At 36.2% G+C, this 20,944-nt stretch overlaps 1 protein-coding gene across 2 annotated transcripts in view; it reads right to left on the reverse strand.

Annotated features, from left to right (window-relative positions):
• Positions 1-285: 285 nt before the first annotated feature.
• Positions 286-20,944, reverse strand: part of EPRS1 (glutamyl-prolyl-tRNA synthetase 1) — a 70,566-nt gene continuing 49,907 nt past the window's right edge. For both annotated transcript variants that reach the window (XM_044002022.1, XM_044002021.1), the window contains 6 exons: positions 19,640-19,837; positions 19,046-19,219; positions 10,552-10,712; positions 9,501-9,579; positions 2,215-2,279; positions 286-645 (listed from right to left, as the gene is read on the reverse strand). In XM_044002022.1, coding sequence (XP_043857957.1) covers positions 495-645; positions 2,215-2,279; positions 9,501-9,579; positions 10,552-10,712; positions 19,046-19,219; positions 19,640-19,837 — 828 coding nt within the window. In that variant the 3' untranslated portion in view covers positions 286-494. The remainder of the gene's footprint in view (positions 646-2,214; positions 2,280-9,500; positions 9,580-10,551; positions 10,713-19,045; positions 19,220-19,639; positions 19,838-20,944) is intronic.

A 20,944-nucleotide genomic window follows, 5' to 3' on the forward strand; every position in this document is an offset into this window, starting at 1 on the left:
AGTTGGCTGTTGTGGTAGAGAAAGTAGAACTTACCTCATGCTCTGTTTGGAACTAAGACAACAATGCTAACAATTCCAACATGAGATAATGGGAGCAGTAATCTTAGCCCCTATACTGCTATTTCCTGCCTCAAAGCCACCTGTAAGAGTCAAATTTTTGGATGATCCAGAGACTTTTCAAAGACCTATTAAATGTCCACTTAAATATTACTGTGTTTAAATTTCTAATTTCTTCATTAATTTTTTTCATATAACACTCCAGATAAATGCAAATGTGAAGCAATGTATGATCACAATACATATTTATTGTTAGAATCGTTTACAGAAAAGTCTATTACAGTTACTTTAAGAGTATGATGATTTTTCCCCCTTTAACATTGTTATGGCTCGGCTTTTGGAATTTTTATTCAAAAAGTCTCAAAACTAGTTATTTTTGAGATGTCAGTCTTATTTAAAAAAAAAAAGTTTAAGAAGCTCAGCAATAGGCATTTTCCCTAGTAACTGCGACCAAACAAGGTGTAGAACTTGGCAGGTTTTTTGCCACAGATGCACTTGGTTCCAGGCTGCAGCTCACAGAGAGGTTTGAAGGGTATACAAAGGCTTTTTGCTCCCATGGATGGAGCACCAGGTTCAAGATCTTGATCTCTGAAATAACACAAAGAATTTCACTTTTAATTTCTTTATTTTGACAAAGCTATTACTTTGAATAATTAGAGTGCAAAAGTTTTTCACACTGTCAAGTAAGTTCTTTATAGTTAATGCAATATTGATCATATTAGAGCTTAACTTCATTCAAAAAATATTGATCAGGGTGCCTACTATGCAAAATATTGTAAGAAGCTTGAGAGCTGTGAGGCACAGAATGAATAAGACAAAGCCCTTGTCCACAAGAAACTGACAATCTAGTAAGAAAGTTAAGACGAGTTATATATAACTATAATACAAAGTAGGATATGATATGAGAGGCACAAATAAAGTGCCATAGGGATTTGGGGGTCACATTTGCTTAAGAATGTTCAGGGAATACTTCACAGAGGAAGTAGCACTTGAGCTGAACATTAAAAAATAGGCATGATTTCAAAAGATTTTTGTAAATTTGCTATTGAATCTAAAAAACAACAACAACAAAAAATTAAATTAATATTCAGAACATAGAAGGCACTTAAGAAATGCTAGCTGATTGATTTATCGTTTTTTGGACTACTTCAATAGCTTCTAAACTGGTCTCCTTGACTCAAGTTTCTTCTCTTACAAATCCAGAGAGCTAGATGTCAGAGTGGTATTTCTAAAGTGCAGGTCTTGCTCCCAACTGCCTCTAGGATCATATACAAACACTACCATTTACCTCTTTATATAAAGACCCAAATTTAAAACTACCTGGAAGGACCAAGCAAATTTTGTGTCAATTGTTGCACCTTGTCCTCTAGTATTAAAGCTCTTCATAAGTTGGCTCATCTATCTTTCCAGCCATTTTAGTCTAACCCAAACTAGTCTACTTGCCACTCCTCCCACATTATACTCTAACTCCTGTCTCCATACCTTTGTATATGATGGCCTGTAAACCTGGATTGTACTCCCTCTTCATCTTTGCCCCTCTGAACCCCTAGCTTTCTTCAAAGCTCGAGTGCCAACTCCTATAGGAGGCCTTTCCTAATTCCCCCAAGCTACCAGTGCTTCCCAATACTAACTGAAATCACCTGGTATTGACTTTGTCTGTATTTTGCATTTATTTACATTTGTTCATTTTGTTTCCCCAAATAGAAGATAAGCACCTTGTGGGCAGGGATCAATTTATTTTTGTCTTTTCATTCTCTGTGCCTATCTGGAAATAAGTTAAGTGTTTAATAAATTCTCATTGATAGACTACTGTAGTATACATTATGGATTGATTCAAACATTAATTTATAATGCTGATATTTATTTAAACCTCTATTTGAAGGCATAGTCTTACTCATCTGGAGTACTCATGACATATAAATTTCATGAAGGCAAGCTCTGTGTCTGCCTCACAGTCTAATACACAAAGTCAGTGCCTTAAACCTATTTTGTTGAAGTGAATTAATATCATAAGAAAGCTTAAAACCAGATCCCAAACACACAAAAATATCTAATGCCAATAAGTGCTAAATCTGCATAAATTGATGATGAAGGAGAATGAATATTTAAAGTCATTTCTAAATCATTTGCACTTTTAAGTTGTACTTATAAGTTTACCTGGTAGTAGTTTTTTTGATCCAGTCTTCACAGTCAATTTCCCCACAGAAAGGAATCTGAGCAATCTAAAGGGGGAATGGGGGGGGGGTGTATAGTGAAGAAAAAAAAATTATAATTTGCTGTGTTCCATAAAACATTTTATTTATGTTTGGTACTGAATCACATAAAACTTGTAGTATTTTTCAACCTGGTTTCAGTTCTAATGTCATGACACAATCAGGTTCATAACAACTTTATAATAAACCTGCCAGAACATACCAGGAAAGATATGAGGGCAGGGAAAGGTGGGTGGGAGGGGCCATGCCCCTTCTGTTTTTCCCCATGTATATATAAACACGTATATTCACAACCACACATATAGTTGCCATTATCACCTTCTTTATTACAATTATTATGACATGCCATCAGATCAAAACTTGAAAAGGAGAGAAAAGAATCCTAGAACAAAACAACACACTAAAGACTGCAATATTTCAAATATCCCAAAACAATGTTTAGGAAACAGTGATCTAAGAGAAGAACAATGTGGCCCCAAGTAGCCCCAAGCTCTTATCTCAGCTGTACCACAAAGTTGTGACTTTGGACTTCCTGTGCCTTCTTTACTATACCATAAAAATCTGGCTCCATTTACCTAAAAGGCTATAGTGAGAAAATGAAAAAAAAAATGGAAAGCAGTTTTTGTTTTTTTAAAAAGCTAAGATTTGGATTTAGATTTATGGAAATTTATTTTGATTTGGGGACCCTACCTTTAGGCTGAGATTAGAAAGCCTTAGGCCCTCAGGGTCTCTTCCCGCCCCTCTGCTTCAGCTGAGCCATAAAGCCCCCTCGTGGGCTGTACAAGATGCCAGGTCAGACAGCTGGGGAAAAAAAAAGCCCCCAGCTCCCTCTGACCTGAGTGGAGCTATCCAAAGATCCGGCATAGCCTGTGCTGAGGCACGTGAAGCTGGAGCATCCCCCCCAGCATCAGCCGCAGCCCTGGCTAGCAGATTAGCTTGGTGTGTGGGCACAGGAAGCCCTGAGATTTGAGTGGAGAGAAGAAAAGGTATATATAGACATGGGAGTTAGACAGCAAGGGGGCGCTGAGGAGATTAGAGGGGTTCGGTTCAGACAAGGAGACAGGGCTGAGAAGAGGACTGGAGGTGGCTGACGAGATTAGAGAGGTGAGGGAGGACGAGAGAGGCTGAGAAGAGGTTCGGACAAGAAGACGGGGGACAAGACAAACAGTAACGCAGGACTAGGAGCAAGGAGGAAAGTCCAGCAGACAAGATTAGGGGGGCTGACAAGAGGATAGGAGGCCTGCGGACAAGACTCAGGGGCGGACGGATGAGACAAGGCGGAGAAGAGGTCAAGCGCCGGCTGACAAGATTAGAAAGGTTGGAGCAGGGCAGACTAGAGACAGGGCTACAAGGACCCAGGAGAAGACGAGAAGGACTAGGAGCAGAGAAAAGAGAAGCCGAAGGGCAGACTGACGAAGCAGTCAGACAGAAGGTCGGTGAGAGAGAAACAGAGGGGTTCAGCAGTGGCAGTAAGGAGAGGAAAGTTAGAAGCAGGGGGATTTACAAAGTGAAAGGGTACATGCAGACTTAGTGAAAGTAGCTGAGCAAGTGAGGTGAGAGGTGGCTAAGGCCCTTATTGTATTAAAAAAGTTCGAAGGGCAGCAGGTGGGAAAGAGACTCAGTGGAAAGAGACCACAGGAAAGCAGTCAGGTTGTACATTTTATTTCCCTGTATTCTTAATTTTAAATAGTATCTCATAAATAAACTCTGCTTTGATTATTTAGTTAAGAGGCTTCTTAATATTTGGCTTATCAATTTGGGAGTGGAGCAGCCTGGTGGAATTTTATAAACGGCCCATATTAAATTAATAGCAGTCAGATAGCACCGTTAGTCAAAAGTCCCAGATTAGTCCTCCAGTCAGATTAGCCCCCCAAATCAGGCCCAATCATTTAAAAATATTTCTAGATTTGAATGGTGACCATGGCAGGACTTACGGCCCAATTATAATTTTTCTATTTTTCATATACATAATTTTTCATAAATCCAACTATATAATTTTTCCAGGTTAGTTATAGTTATTAATAATTAATTTTTTTACAGATGGGATTTTAGAGATCATGTAGTCCAACTGCCTCATTTTATTAATGAGGAATCTGATGAAGTGATTTGCTAAATGCACAAAGACTAGAGCCTGATTTTAAATCCAGGTCTTTTGGCTTCAAATTAGAGAATATAGGTGTACCTCATCTTGTATAACAGTTCATGAAAACTGCAAATAATGCAAATCATTTCAAATGACCAAAAGGAGGTTGGCATTTAGAAAGATAAGCAGAGGCTACCAAATCAGAGAATGGCTGAATAAACTGGGTTATAGCAACAAAGTAAAATATTTTAACAACACAGAAAAATGATGACTATGAAGAAAATGAGAGAAAAACATGGCAAGAAGCAGAACCAAGGGGATTATACATATTTACTACAATAATGTACAAACACATTAAAATACTGTAGAATTTAGATTCTATAATGGTCAGTCTTGATCCTGGAGGCCTGATAATGAAAATACATCTCCCTCCTCTTAGCAGAGAGATGGGGAACCATAGATAACAGAATGTAGTAAATGTTGTCAGATGCAGCCATTCCAGACTTCCTTTGGAACAACCATTTCTTTTTTTTTTTTTTGTGGGGCAGTGAGGGTTAAGTGACTTGCCCAGGGTCACACAGCTAGTAAGTGTCAAGTGTCTGAGGCCAGACTTGAGCTCAGGTCTCCCTGAATCCAGGGCCGGTCTCTATCCACTGTGCTATCTAGCTACCCCCTGGAACAACCGTTTCTAATTATTTTACCCTGCATTCCATAAATAATGAATTTTTAAAATGTATTTATTACAATTTCAAATTCTACTTAATTTTAATCCCAAACTCTGCCATTCATTAGCTGTGCATCCTTGGTCTTTAAAATGCAGACCTCAATTTTTTCATATGTAAAATTTGCAGGCTGGGCTAGAGGATGATTTAAAAAGTTCTTTCCAGGTTTTGTGGGGGGTTTTTATGGACTTTATATTTCCATAACACTAGGTTTGATTAAAATAAAGCAAACCTATAATCACAAGTGTAATTATTATCATCACTGGAAAGAAACTTGGAGATCATCCACTTCAACTTCTTCATGTGGGGAGGGAGGCATGTATCAATCCCATAACAGACCAGGACAGTGCAACTTTCTAAAGTGTGCCAGCACAAAAGATTTGGTTACATGATTAGGTTTCAAAGGGCTTCCATACTGAAATGCAGAGAAAATATAAATCGGAGATTAATACCTTTTGAACAATAATCATTACAGTAATTCCTACTTATTGTATGTATTCTACTTATTGTATTATTGTATGTATGCTATGTATTCACACATAGCATTTTATGGCCAACCAATGGAGTTGCTCACAAAGACCCTTTGAGAAGTCTTATTAAAATTTTCTCAAAGAAACTGATGCTCTGAGTTGAATGACTTGCCTCAGTGCACATACACAGTAAACAAGTGCAGCAGTCCCCACTGCCATCTTCTAACTCTAAGAACAATATGCTCAGAACTACATAAATTGCTTTTGTGCTGAGATTAAAAAGTAAATTAAGATTACAGATTATCAACAAGGGAAATTAATTAATTAGTAGGAATAGACTCCATATAGGTTCCACATCAGGAAGAATCTCAACAAAACAAATAAATAGCACTCTACTAATCTACAGTTACAGACAAGACAATTTGTCAGGATTTGAAATGGAAATACTCGATCAACTTCTAGCTACATACTATGACCTTATAAAATCTTAGTTGACTATTCATGATAAATGTAATTTAATTATAACAATTTTATTTTGACTCTGGTAAGAACATTTCCCCCCATGAATTTAAAAACAGATTCACATGAAATGATTTTTGCAGTGAAAAATAAAAGCTCAAACAAACTATGGGAGTATTTGGGCTAAGATTAACAGTGAAACTTGCCCCCTTTGTGTTGATATTTGGTAAATCATTAGCACCAACTCAAACAAAAAGGATTAAAAACTCTAACATTTACAAAAAGTATTGTTTACAATGAATTAGAGAAGGGGGAAGATTGGAAGAGAGCCAATCGGTGGAGTGACAGGCAAACTATTCATGGTTTAGTTACAAATAATCTCTTCCTACAGGAAATATATTCCTGTGTTTATTTTATTAAATTTAAACTTATTAAATTATTTATTAAAACTTTAATTCTATAACTATATTAATTTTTTTTAAAAATTGATACTATTTTAACGATACTTTAATAGTTTTACTTCTAATCGGCAGCGACATTGCTTCATTTAAAGGAAAGAATCACTAAGCCCTAACTTGGGTTGATCTTAAAAACAAAGAGCAAAAATTCACCTAATACTTTTTTTGTTTGTTTGGGTTTTTTTATTCTTTTGCAGGGCAATGGGGGTTAAGTGACTTGCCCAGGGTCACACAGCTAGTAAGTGTCAAGTGTCTGAGGCCGAATTTGAACTCAGGTACTCCTGAATCCAGGGCCGGTGCTTTACCACTGCGCCATCTAGCTGCCCCTCACCTAATACTTTTATTGCTAAATTGTTAAAAAATATGTATACTTAATAAATTAAACATGCTATAGTTTTTGAGATGACAAAAATATAAATGTAATACAAAAGAGCTTGTGCAAAATATCATTGTAAAACATAAATTCTATACATTGCCATGAAATAATATGAATTTTTAGGTTAAATTCATTTCCAACATTTTACATGATCAGGGACAAAGAAAACCTGTCTGAACCTCAGTTTCCTTACCTATTAATGGAAACATAATAATGAACACTTTCTACACCTTACAGAGTTGTCCAGAAAGCAGTTTAAAGGTAAAAATTCTATACAAAATTTCATTATTATAATTTTAATTTTAGTTCAGTCATTGAAAGATTTCTGGTTAACACTAAAAGATTAATTTAACATTAAATTAGAAAAACTCTCATGATTAGCAATTGCTAGTTCACTGAAACTATTTTAATGGGAAATATTACAAAGACACCTCAATAAAGAGATATTTAAAATTATATACAAAAACCAAGTATCACTGTAACAAAGGTAAACATGTTTATATATCAAATGTGTACACAGTGAGCAATATTAAACATGATATATATTAATGGTATGCATTTTACCTAAAATTAGAATGTTTACTTAAATGTGCAATGAAATTGGTTTGATGCTTTTAGTGGAAATATGTACACTGACATCGTGTTAAAATGTGTAATAATTCAATTAATTAAAGCATTCTACATCAGAATAACTCCCAAAAGCAAACCAAACATAATATTTTTAAAAATTTGAAAAAAAGAATTTTTAAATTTAAATTTAAATAGTTGGAATAACTAGGTGCCTAACAATTAGCAAATTATGCTTTATCTGTAAAGGTTCTTTTTTCCCCTCATAAAAAAGTATAATAGCTATATTTATACCAGTCTAGAAATTTTTCAGTGGTTACCACCTTTTAAAATACTGTGAAGATGAAGAGGAACTGAGGCCCAAAGAACAGAAAATACAAAATTTTTAGTGCCCCAAACTTGTTCCTTGGACCTGTTATCAACATTCCGTTTCAGTCTAGCTTAAACTAGGAGTTGAAATGCTTATGATGGCTTATCTTCTATTAGTCTTAAAAGACAGTTCAATTATCTCATATGCTATTAATTTCTGTGAAAGCCATGGATGTTATTACCATGACAACCAAAGTTGTTCAACAGGCTAAGTGGTACAATTAACTCATGCAATATTTTAAAAAGATTACTTTTTTTAAAAAAGTAACCCATAGGGGGCAGTTAGGTGGTGCAGTGGATAAAACACTGGCCCTGGATTCAGGAGGACCCGAGTTCAAATCTGGCCTCAGACACTTGACACTTACTAGCTGTGTGACCCTGGGCAAGTCACTTAACCCCCATTGTCCCGCAAAAATAGATAAATAAATAAATAGCCCATAGGTATTATTTCTACAATAAAGGAAGTGAAAATGTCTTAAGAAATAAACTAAACACAAAGAAAACAAATAGGATGCACACTCTTGAAACAAAAAAAGAGAAACCCAAATCTCCCCATGTCAGCTGGGTACTAATTCCTCAACACCCTTCCATTAAAGTAGATTCAATGATCATGTGATATGAAAGAAGTGATGGGGCTGAAATTAGGATAGAACTATCTAAGGAAAACAAACACACACACAGGAAGAATGAGAGATTTTGAAAACTGGGATCAAAGAAACTAAGAATGGAAAAGGACCTTAGTATCTAATTTACAGTTGAGGATACAGGTGCAAATGATCACTGATGTGTAGTCTTACTGATGGAAGGGGACCTTAAGTCATCTTGTCCAATGTCCCAACCCAATGAAGGAATTTCCCTTACATTTTTTTATTACATGGTCTGGTCTCCACTTCATAACGTCCAATTATGAGGAATTCACAATTTTACAAGGCAGTCAATTTAATTTTGGGCTTAACTCAAAACTATACACAATATTAACTTTTTTGTTTTTCTTTTTTTTAATCCCCAGTGCTTAGAATAGTGTCTAGTATACTTTAAATGCTTAAAGGTTTTATCAATCCCGTCTGTGGAAAATTAGATATGACATAGTCAAAAATTCAGCTAATGTTTTATGTGATTTTTGATACAATGACATGGTGTAAGGTACAGTAAATTAGGCATTCTGACACCTGGGTTTAGCTGAAGCAATGCCACTCATAGGCAGTGTGAGTTTGGACAAGTTGTTACCTGACTGAGCCCGAGTTTCTTCACTCATAAAATAACATATTCACATTCACAAAAGGATTCTGTAACTGTCTGTACAGTAGACAATGTGGATTATCAACTCCCTAAATGTGTTAATAAATACATTATTATATCACTTATTCAATACACAGGCATGTATTCTGAGCAACCTCATATAGAAAAACCTTTTCCCATAGCAATCCTCAGGTGAGAACACTGCTGTAACATACACCACCTCATTGAATTATTATTATTATTTTTTTAATTTTTGCAGGGCAATGAGGGTTAAGTGACTTGCCCAGGGTCACACAGCTAATTAAGTATCAAGTGTCTGAGGCTGGATTTGAACTCAGGTACTCCTGAATCCAAGGCCAGTGCTTTATCCACTGCACCACCTAGCTGCCCCCCTCATTGAATTATAAAAAGGCACAATCATCAATATCAATTGAATATTCTCAATTCACCTACATAAAGATTTTAAAACTTTCCAAAAGTCTTTTACCTTGCCAGAATCCAATTCTTTCTGAAATTCTTCCATTGTACTGGCCACAACCATGTGATTTTTGAGATCTTCAGATGCTCTAAAGAAAAAATAACAAAAATTTCTTTATATTCACCAACATTTGTAACCAGTTTGTTATAAATAACAACATTAGGTGGAAACAAATTGGAATATATCAATGGCTTGGAAGCAGGTGACCTCTATTTTTGTTTGGGTTCTGTTACTTAGCTATGTGACCATATACAAGTCACAACATCTCTGAGCTTCAATTTCCTTATCAGAAAAATAAGAACAATACCACCTCGTATGGTTGTTTTAAGAATCAAATGAAGTTTAAAATGCTCTTTGAGCGTATAGTATTCTTACTAACTTGATCTAACATACCAGTCTCTTCTCTAAAGTTTAAAAAAATTAGAAATTTAATAGGTTAAATAGGAAGCCTAAGAATTTCTTATACGCTTATTTTTTCACCTTCACATATCAATTAAAATTATACAGCCCACCCCCTTCCAATCAAATGAATGGCATAGAATGTATAAACCACATCTCACTTCTCAATACATATTCCCTCTTTTGCATTTTGGAGCTTCCTGGAACCATATAAATGCCTTAAAGTGAAAATTTTTGTTTGGCAACTCTACTTTTTACCTATACAAATGAATCGATCTAATGGCTGTGGCAGGTTAAGTGTCTTGATCTCCTAGAGCCAAGCTAAAAGTCCAAATCAGCATCCTGGTCATATTAAATTTGATGATTATAACACAAAATTAGTTTCATCCCATGCTACAAAACATGGATCTCAACATAAACAGGAATATCGTGGTATTTATTTTTTCCTTTGTCTAAGCACCACTGTCCTAATCTGTCTTTTGTCAGTATTTGCTCAAATTCAAACACAGTTTATAAACAGTCACAGAACAAAAGTAAGAAAATAATTTTTTAAAATGTTACTTGGGATGGGGATGAAGGCCTGTAAAATTTCTTCTCTAAAAACCAAGCATCATTTTAAAAGAACTTATCATCATATATCTTTAGTTTCTAAGGATCCAACCTTCTGAAAAGGTTAACATGGATATCCTCCAAGATATCACGAAGCTTCATTTCAGCTTCCTTTTCAGCAATTGTCAGCTTTTCACCAGTGTCTCGTCGGACAGCTACAAACTGACAGTTCTTCATATCCCGTGGCCCCACTTCAAGTCTGATTGGAACTCCCTAGAAAATTTAGAGACAACTGTGACATAAATACACAGACACACACAAACTCCTGTAATTACATGCATGTCAAGAATCGTAAGAAGCACAAGTCTACGTATACATAAACACACACACTTTCTCTAACCTCTGCAGCTAGGTGGCACAGTCAATAGAGTACCAGGTCTTGAGTCAGGAAGACCTGAGTTAACCTGACCTCAGACGCTTATTGGCTGTGTGATCCTGGGCAAGCCCCTTAACTATGTTTGACTCAGTTTCCTCGTCTGTAAAATGAACTGGAGAAGGAAATGGCAAACCATTCCAGTATCTTTGCCAAGAAAACCCCAAATGGGGTCATGAAGAGTCAGACATGACTGAAATGACTGAACAGCAACAAGGCTCCGAAAAATTACAAAAGCATATGGAGGGGGGCGGCTAGGTGGCACAGTGGATAGAGCACCGGCCCTGGAGTCAGGAGTACCTGAGTTCAAATCCGGCCTCAGACACTTAACATTTACTAGCTGTGTGACCCTGGGCAAGTCACTTAACCCCAATTGCCTCACTTAAAAAAAAAAAAAGCATATGGAGGAACTACTGAGTTATTAAAGACGATGTGTGATTATTATTACAAAGATCACTGTATAATGAATTCACATTTTTTAAGTAATTTCTAAGTCTTTAATAAGCTTCTACTCTATGTGGCAATGTAAGAAAACAGAGATCTGGAGGGTTCGACCAACTCTACCAATAGCTGTGATAAAATATTATCAAACTTATCCTAAGCTATGGATCCTTTTAATAAAGAAAAGCATAAGGAAACAAACTACCAATATGCAACAGGCTTATTATGGTTATGGGTAGTTCAAGATGTAGCCAAGTACATAGTGGGCACTTAATCAGTTGTTTATTGGTTATTAACTGGTAGAGGCTATGACTGGTATAATACTTAAGTTCTATGAACTCAAGAGCTTGCATTATCCATGGGCTCCTTGGTAGCTAAGGGGATGAGTGAGCTCCAAAGGATGAAGATTCCCCAACCTGAGAGCTTCTAATTCCACCCTCCAAGTAATATGTGAAATCAGAGCTACACATTAATCAACAGAAACCTCAGTTTCTTTACAAAATTCAGTAAGACAACAACAAACTAATAACTTGTCCATTAAATAAGATTTTAGGATTGTGGACATACAAATAGGGCTTTTTCTTTTCTATTTTCCCTGAAGCTAAACTTTCTTTTATGTGTTGTCTGTCCCAGTTGGAATATGAGTTCTATAAGCACATACTTAACCTTTTCTATTTGTATCACTGAGCATGGTGATTGTTACATAATAAGTAAGCACTTAGGAAAATGCTTTTTCATGCATGTGTTCCCTAATAAAAAGATATGGTTCAGCACCAATGAACGATTAAAAAAAGCAGAACAATTTTTATGATCCAGAACTACTTAATATCTTTTTGACTCCTAATGAGGAAGGAACAACACAATTGATACAAGCTCACTGGAAATATTTCTTCAAATGTGAGGAATATTGAGTGATGCAACAATCTTATACATTGTGGTAAAAATTATTTGTGATAAAGTTATTATTGGTGTTTTAACTGACTCATTTGGGAGGGGCCACACCTGGCCCACCCTGAAGTTACATATGCTACTGAGGTCAGAAGGAGAACTCTCCATAGGCAGTTTTCAAAGGACCTCCCCTTTTGGGGGAGGAAAGATTGAACGTCCCCTGAAGGGAGGAGGAGGGTTCTTCTGGAATGCTAGGCTTCTTCTGGAAGGCAGTCTCTCGTTCTTCTGCCCTTGTGGAACATGTTTGCTCTGTCTCAGGCAGCTGTTCTTTTGGTGGAGCGCAAGCAACTGTAGCTTTAGACTTTCCAGGTGTGGGTGAGTTAATTACAGAAAACCCTAAATTCCTTTGAACTAGCTTAATTGGAAACGGTCTGGGTATTGAATAGGTTAAGTTTAGAGTTAAGAATATTTATCTGTATTTCTATTTTCCTATTTCCTTATCTTTGATTTTTATTAGTTTCACCTTTGTTTTTTTTTTTTAGTGAGGCAATTGGGGTTAAGTGACTTGCCCAGGGTCACACAGCTAGTAAGTGTTAAGTGTCTGAGGCTGGATTTGAACTCAGGTACTCCTGAATCCAGGACCGGTGCTTTATCCACTGCGCCACCTAGCTGCCCCTGTCACCTTTGTTGTTTAATTAATTCCCAAGTAATAAAATCTGATCCTTTTGTGCACTAAAGCTGAGAGACTCCTCTCTTATTGGCCTGGGAGAAATATCTAAAAAGGGCAATTCAGAGGGGAGGGTGAACCTAAAAGGTCCCTCATATTTCTGGGACACCAATATTAAGGCGAGTCACCCAAATAATGCTCCATATATCAAATTTCGGCCCTCACAACATCCAGGCTCAAAGAAAGGAGGGCAACAGAGATAAGGGCAGAGAGGCAGATTACATTCCTGTCCAGGTCACAAAGAAACAATAAGCTGCTCCTTTCATGTGTCACCCTTTACTCGTCTCTAGATGCAAAGTTGTGTTCCATGTCCACAAATAAAACAAATAAATAGAACTACATAAGAGGATTACCCTATGAGTCTCCTGTGTGGCTCTACTTTGTGCTCTAAGAATACAACATTTGGATTATCCACTTAAACCTCCCTAATAAAAGAAATAAGTACAATAAATCAATAGAGATATATTTCAAATATTCAAATAATAAAAAGAGTGCCATAGAAATTGATCTGACTTTGTAAAGGAACATACACCATACAACTGAAATGTTGTGCTACGCTTATATCTACATTACATGAATAATCAAAAAGGCAAATAATTAGAGATAAGTATCACAACTAGATAATTTCAACAAAGCACATGAATGGTACTGCTACACTATATTAAACACAATTGCTTTGTAAGAAAGGAAAAGGGACTCCAGAAAATAACAGGAAAACATATAGGAGGTAAAAAATATTCTAGCTATTTGGCTCAAAATGAAAGGACTGCTATATGGTAAAATAGAAATTCAATGAATAGAAAAAGCAGGGGTCTCAAAAACCAAATCATTTAACCCTGTATCCAATGTTTAACTCCCCTCTAAAAATTCCCAGCAAATAGTCAGTGTTCAAACTCCTCCATAACAGGTAGTCCATTCCTATGTTGAATAGTCCTAGCTATCACGTAGCTTCACATATAAAGAGACAAAATCTGTTTCTCTAATCTGTTTTCACTGAATTCTGTTTCTCAAAATTCCAATAGCTGTCTTTTGGAACCACAAATAATAAACAATCAAATACAAAAGAAATCAAGAATATTATTAGGCAATGCAACACCGAACTATAATCTAAAAATTAAGAGATTTTAAAAGAAATTGACAACTACCTATGAATAACTTTCTGCCACAGGACTCTGACAGTTTATAGAGATTAATCTTAGAGAAAGAAATAAAAAAAGTCTTCAAAGAATACTAACTTCTCACCTCCCAAAAAGGAGAAAAAAAAAGGGGGGGGTACCTCAAGATTAGGGTTAAAATGGTTTCATAGTAAAAAAAAATCTTTTAAATTTACCAATAAAATAATCCCTATGTATATATATTACTCATAAATATAGAAAATGGTAGAACATTACCCCATACCTTTTTTGAGGCAAATCTGGCATTAAACCACTAAAAAAAAGAAAATTATTGACACATTTCCCTAAAGAAAATAGATGCAAAAATACTAAATGTTAGCCAACAGCATATAGCAATTAAAAATTTAAACAATAAGATTATTTATCATGAGCAAACAAGATTTTTACCAGTCATTCAGGTTACATCATGAAATATATATATTTCCTGACATAAATCAACATGATTAAACATATAAACAACAACAAAAGACCCTCAAGATAAGCACATGATTAAAGTCATAAGATAGAGCAAGCCTCTGAAAAAAGTTGTCATATATGAATGTAATGGAATACTATTGTGCTATAAGAAATGATGAGAGGCAGATTTCAGAAAAACCTGGAAAGACATAAGTGGACTGATGCTGAGTGAAGTGAGAAGAACCAGGAGAACATTGTACACAGTAACAGCAATACTGTGTGATGATCAACTGTGATAGACTTAGCTTTTCTCAATAATACAATGATCTAAGACAATTCCAAAGGACTCTTGATGGAAAATGCTCTCCAAATCCAGAATAAAAGAACTGTGGAATCTAAATCAGATTAAAGCATACTGTTTCTACTTTTTTTTTGCTGCTTTTTTTCTTTTTTTGAGATTCTTCTCCTTTGTTCTGATTCTTCTTTCACAACATGACTAATGCAAAAATTTGTTTAATGTGATTGTACATATATAACCTATATCATATTACTTTCTGTCTTGGGGAGGTGGGAGGGAAGGAAAGGAGGGAGAAAAATTTGGAACTCAAAATGTCATATAAAACAAATGTTGGGAGATTGGTACCTCAGAGCCACATGAAGAGAAGTCCAAGGATTTCTTTTGGTTTCCCTTCCCTTCCCCACCCCGCCCTTTCCCTTCCCCCTAAATAAACTACCATCTTATTCTAACAAAAAAACAAATGTTGAAAACTATCTTTACATGTAAACTGGGAAATAACAAAATACTTTTATGATGGGGAAAAAAAAGAAAAAAGTCCAATCAGGGTGAGGAGATACAAGGAGCAATTTTGGCAATGTGAAAATAAGAGCTATCAATAAAAATTTATTTTTAAAAAAATCAACATTCATTCATGATAAAATACTAAAGAAGAAAATCCCACATGGATGTCATGAGATTCCTTTCCTCAACAAGATAAAAAAACTATTTTAAGACAAAAGCCAAAATAACTTGCAATGGAGAATCATTTGAATCACTATCACTAAAAAGTGGTACAAAGTAAGGATGCTACTTTTTACTTCCTATACTAGTGGAACTTCTGGAGACTGCATTTATAAAGAAGAAAGATATGAGAGGGATTAGTACTAGAAACAAAGGGGTCAAAATATCACTACTTGTAGACACAGTAATGTGGTTAGAAAATGCAAGTGTTTTGTTCAGTTGTTTCAGTCATGTCTAACTCTTTGTGACCCCATTTTGGGGTTTTCTTGGCAAAGATACTAGAATGGTTTGCCATTTCCTTTTTCAGCTTATTTTACAGGTGAAGAAACTGACACAAACAGGGTTAAGGGACTTGTCCAGGGTCACACAGCTATTAAATGTCTGAAGCCAGATTTGAACTCAGGAAGATGAGTATTCCTGACTACAAGCCAAATAAACTATCCACTGCACCACCTAGTTTTCAAAAATTCCACTTCCCCCCCAAAAAGTGGAATTTGTAAATTTTAGGATATAAACCTAACCTATACAATCAATCAAAAATAATTTTAAGTGCCTACGATGTAACAGGAATTATGCATTAGAAATATAAAGCAAAAGTCATTAATAGAATACTTTGTTGTTGTTGTTGTTGTTTGTGGGGCAATGAGGGTTAAGTGACTTGCTCAAGATCACACAGCTAGTTAAGTGTCAAGTATCTGAGGCAGGATTTGAACTCAGGTCCTCTGGAATCCATGGAAAGTGCTTTATCCACTGTGCCACCTAGCTGCCCCAAACATAAAGTTCAAAATGTATAGTGGTTGGTGATGCGGGACTAGAGTAAAGACCTAAGAATCATTAGCATACATACAAATGATAATGAAACCCATGGGAACAGATGTGCTCCTTAAGAGAGAAAGAGAAGAAGGCCCAGCATGAAGACTTAGTACACACACAGGTACCTGGGCAAGTCACTTAACCCTCACTGCCCTGCCAAAAAAAAAAAAAAAAAGGTAAATTTTATGTTTCATAGACATCTCAAACTCAATCGATCCAAAACGAACTTTATTATCTTTCCAGTCAAAGCCCACCCAATTTCTGAACTTCTCTTTAGTTAAGAGTACCACAATCCAGGGGCGGCTAGGTGGCGCAGTAGATAAAGCACTGGCCCTGGATTCAGGAGTACCTGAGTTCAAATCTGGCCTCAGACACTTGACACTAGCTGTGTGACCCTGGGCAAGTCACTTAACCCCCATTGCCCCGCCAAAAAAAAAAAAAAGAGAGAGTACCACAATCCTTCTAGTCAAAAAGGTTCATGGCTTCAGTATCTATCTCCATTCCCCATTGTCATTCAGTTTCTACATGAAGGATTTTCTGATCCCCCTTAATTCTAGCTCCTTCCTTCTATTTATTATTTCTAATTTATCATGTACTTATTTTATTTGTACATAGTTGTTTGTGTGTTGTCTTCCCCATTATACTGTTAGCTCCTTGAGCACAAGGACTATCTTCTGTCTTTCTTTGTATGCTTGATGCTTAGCACGGTGCCTGGGACATAGTAGGTACTTAATAAATGCTTAAATCACTCATAAACACCTTTATTCAAGTCAATGTTGACTGACTTCATTCTAAAGCATGTGTCTCATTGTTCCTGTGGTGGTATATCAGTATGCAAGGAAGCACATATTTTCAAACATGACTGACTACTGTGTTTGAATATTCTTATTTGTTACTAGGAAGAATTCTACCGGTAAGTTAGAGGAATTAATGGAAAGTTACAGTGATGTGCAAAGAACAGCAACAAAACATTCTCAAAGAAAAGAACAAACAGGGCAGCTAGTTGGCGTAGTGGATAAAGCATGACCCTGGATTCAGGAGGACCTGAGTTCAAATCTGACCTCAGACACTTGACACTTACTAGCTGTGTGACCCTGGGCAAGTCACTTAACCCTCATTGCTGCCCCTGAATATGCTATTTTTTAAAGGGGGGGGGGCAGCTAGGAGGCACAGTGAATAAAGCACCGGCCCTGGAGTCAGGAGGACCTGAGTTCAAATCTGGCCTCAGACACTTGACACTTACTAGCTGTGTGACCCTGGGCAAGGCACTTAACCCCAATTGCCTCACCAAAAAAAAAAAAAAAAAGAAGGGGAGCTACTATATGCATAAGGATTTCCATAGCAGCAATGTTACTGAAAATACCAGAACAAAACAAAAAAATCAAACTGGAAACAAATTCAGTGTCCAACAAAAGGAGAATGGCTTATTAAACTGTGTTAAATTAATGCAATGGAATACTGCAACACAAATTAGATTGAAAAAATCCAATGTAAACTCTATATAAAAATAATGCAAAGTAAACCAGAAAAATAGAATAAAAGATAGGAGGAAAATTGAATAAGAATGAACAGACAATCCTGAGGATTTAGAGGGAGTAACTGAAAACCTGCCATGATTCTTTATGTGCTGAAATTAATTTATATGTAAATAACCCCTCACTAAACTTAGCTATATTGGTGTTCAATATTAATCAACATGACAGGTCTTTATGTATCTGAAAACAGTTCACATAACTCCAGGTTTTTATAAATAAGAAGTATGATAAAGTTTACAATCTTCCTCACATTTTGAACAGTTTCCTAAGGTCCTATGTTAGTTCTTTTAAAATATGGACCCAGAATCAAACACAAAAGTACCTTAGAGGGGGGGCAGCTAGGTGGCGCAGTGGATAGAGCACGGCCCTGGCCCTGGATTCAGGAGTACCTGGGTTCAAATCCGGCCTCAGACACTTGACACTTACTAGGTGTGTGACCCTGGGCAAGTCACTTAACCCGCATTGCCTGCCCCCCCCCCCCCCCCGCCCAAAAAAAGTACCTTAGAAAAGAGTAAGACTATGATTCTTCCTTGCCTTAAGCACTAAATTCCAAATCATCTTTTCTGTGGGGGGCGTGTGTGTGTGTGTGTGTGTGTGTGTGTGTGTGTGTGTGTGTGTGAGTGTAATGGAACAATATCATGCTGCAAGAAATGATGAATGTGATGAGGACAGAGAAGCAAAAAAAGTTTTACTTGAATTGATACAGAATGAAGTAATTAGTTAAGAAAACAACATTAACGATGATTATAATGTAAACTGAAAGAAGTATACACAATTCGATAAGCAAGAAAATATGGTATATTTTGGAAATAATTCAGTTACTAACACCCTAATTCCTGATGGAACCATATTAAAACATTAATATCCCAACCACATAAGGCTTTAGGATAGCTAATTATCACATTAATTTCAATAAAAACAAGCTAAACAAGCGACCCCTCCATTTAAAATTTCACATGCATACAAACTTTAAATGCATACTATATGCACAGGGGTGTAAGTTTATATGTACATGTATATTGAAGCCCCATCTGGATGTTCAATTCTTACTGACCAAAGAACATTACCATTAAAATTACAGAGAAGTAATAATATAGCTTTTAAGCATTAGAAAAAGCAGCTATGAAGAACAAAATATGAAATAAAACTGGGTAGGGTGAAATACTTTAGAGGAATTTACCTTGAGCTCCCAATGATTGAACTTCCAACCTGGTGAATAATTGTCCCGTAAATCTACCCGGACACGGATGTTAACCATGAGTAGCCGTTTTCGATAATCATTGCATTTCGTAATTAATGCCTCTCTGTCTTCTTCTGAGAGTGCATTTGTAATTCCACAAGGAATAACAACAACCTATAAACCAGTAAAATGTCCCAAACTTAGAAAACAGAAATAAGTTCAACTCAAGTAATTGTGTTATGTAATAATACAATTATAAAAGATTGGAACCAACTATAAAACTTTGCATATATCAGTGTCCATAAACTCTAAATTACAAGAAATTTTATGGAATTATATATCAGACCCCCCCCCCCATAAAAAGTATCTCCTATGAAGTAGAAAGGACTTGGCTTCAAAAATTATTTTAAAGTAAGTATCTGAAGAACTGAAAGTAATTAACTATAGAAGCAAAATTTTAAAAACACAGAATGGTTAAAATGACAGAAGAATTTGTTCAACATTTTACATTATCTTATTTACATTGCATTTTTTTCCAAATTCTACTTTCAAAGTAGAAAGAAAGGTTATATAAAAAGGCAACATCTTCCTTACCTGAACACAGGCTACTCGGGGTGGCAGTACCAAACCCATGTTGTCCCCATGAACCATTGTCATAACACCAATAGTTCTGGTTGTTAGCCCCCAAGAGTTTTGATAAGCAAATTGTTTCTCTCCTGGTGCCTTTGGGTCTTCAAAAGAAATCTCAAACATTTTAGAAAAATTTTGCCCCAGATGATGTGATGTTCCTCCCTAAAATAAAGCCAAACAGTTGCAATCATAAAAATGCACAGCAGCCTATTTAGTAAGGTTAAGATTAAAAAACAACAAAAAACTATGCCTTGACAAGTAAGTGCCAGTGTCAATGGTCTCAAAATTTTCTTCTGTACAAAAAGGTTAACTGTTCTACCTAATTATTTTAGAAATTTTCTTTAAAAAAATTTATGTTCATAAAATAGATATGTTTAAGGGCAAACACGCCCCCAGTTGATTCAAAATATAATTTATTCAAGGATGCAATGAACATGATTTCCTTCCACCACTAAAAATGGAAATGACATCTTTGAAAGTCAAATTAAAACATGACAATAAAATGGAAAAAGTAATTTAATCCAGGAAAGGATTCCAGGGGAAGTATGTTTAATATTGAACTTCTTTAAGTATTATGTCTATTTGACCCAATAATAATTTTGTCCTAAGTGAAGACAAGAGTAGAGAAAGGATTTTAAAATATTTCAGTTCTAAAAATCATCTTCATGGATTTTCTCATCTTCACTTCTTTGGTGATTGTCAACAGGCAATCACAACAGCATGTGACTTATGTGAAAACCAGATTTATTACAAGAGAAATGAACGTGCATGGGAACCCAATGGGTCCCCCAACTGTACAAAAGTTTACAGTTTTATAATAACAGACCAAAAGGAGAAGGGGATACCAGGAAGGGCATGATATTGGAGGGGGGAATGGCACAGCAAAGGTGGGGAAAAAAAGATGAGACTACTCCCCAGAGTGAGGAGCAAGATGATGGCAAAAGTCTCATTCTTTTCCCTTGGGAATTGCTAGACTATGAAGATAGGAGGGTCTGCTTATCTGCAAAGGACCCCAGCTGCACAAGCATGATCCTAGCCTGGAACAGACTAGCTGGTGCCTGTTTTGCCTTCCAGGGACACCCACACAGGGTGGGTCCAGCTTGGGGTGCAACACAAAATATGTCAGCTCAGGGGGAGCTTTGTCCTTGACACATTCAGTGCCTCCTACATGTTCTGAGTCCATTGTTTCTGGAAAATAATGGCAACTCAAAAAGACAAGTCTGGGGGACCCCTTAAAAGGGGTCACACCCAAACATATTAAATAAAAAT

The sequence above is a fragment of the Dromiciops gliroides genome, chromosome 4 (assembly GCF_019393635.1).
Source record: "Dromiciops gliroides isolate mDroGli1 chromosome 4, mDroGli1.pri, whole genome shotgun sequence".
NCBI lineage: Eukaryota > Metazoa > Chordata > Mammalia > Microbiotheria > Microbiotheriidae > Dromiciops > Dromiciops gliroides.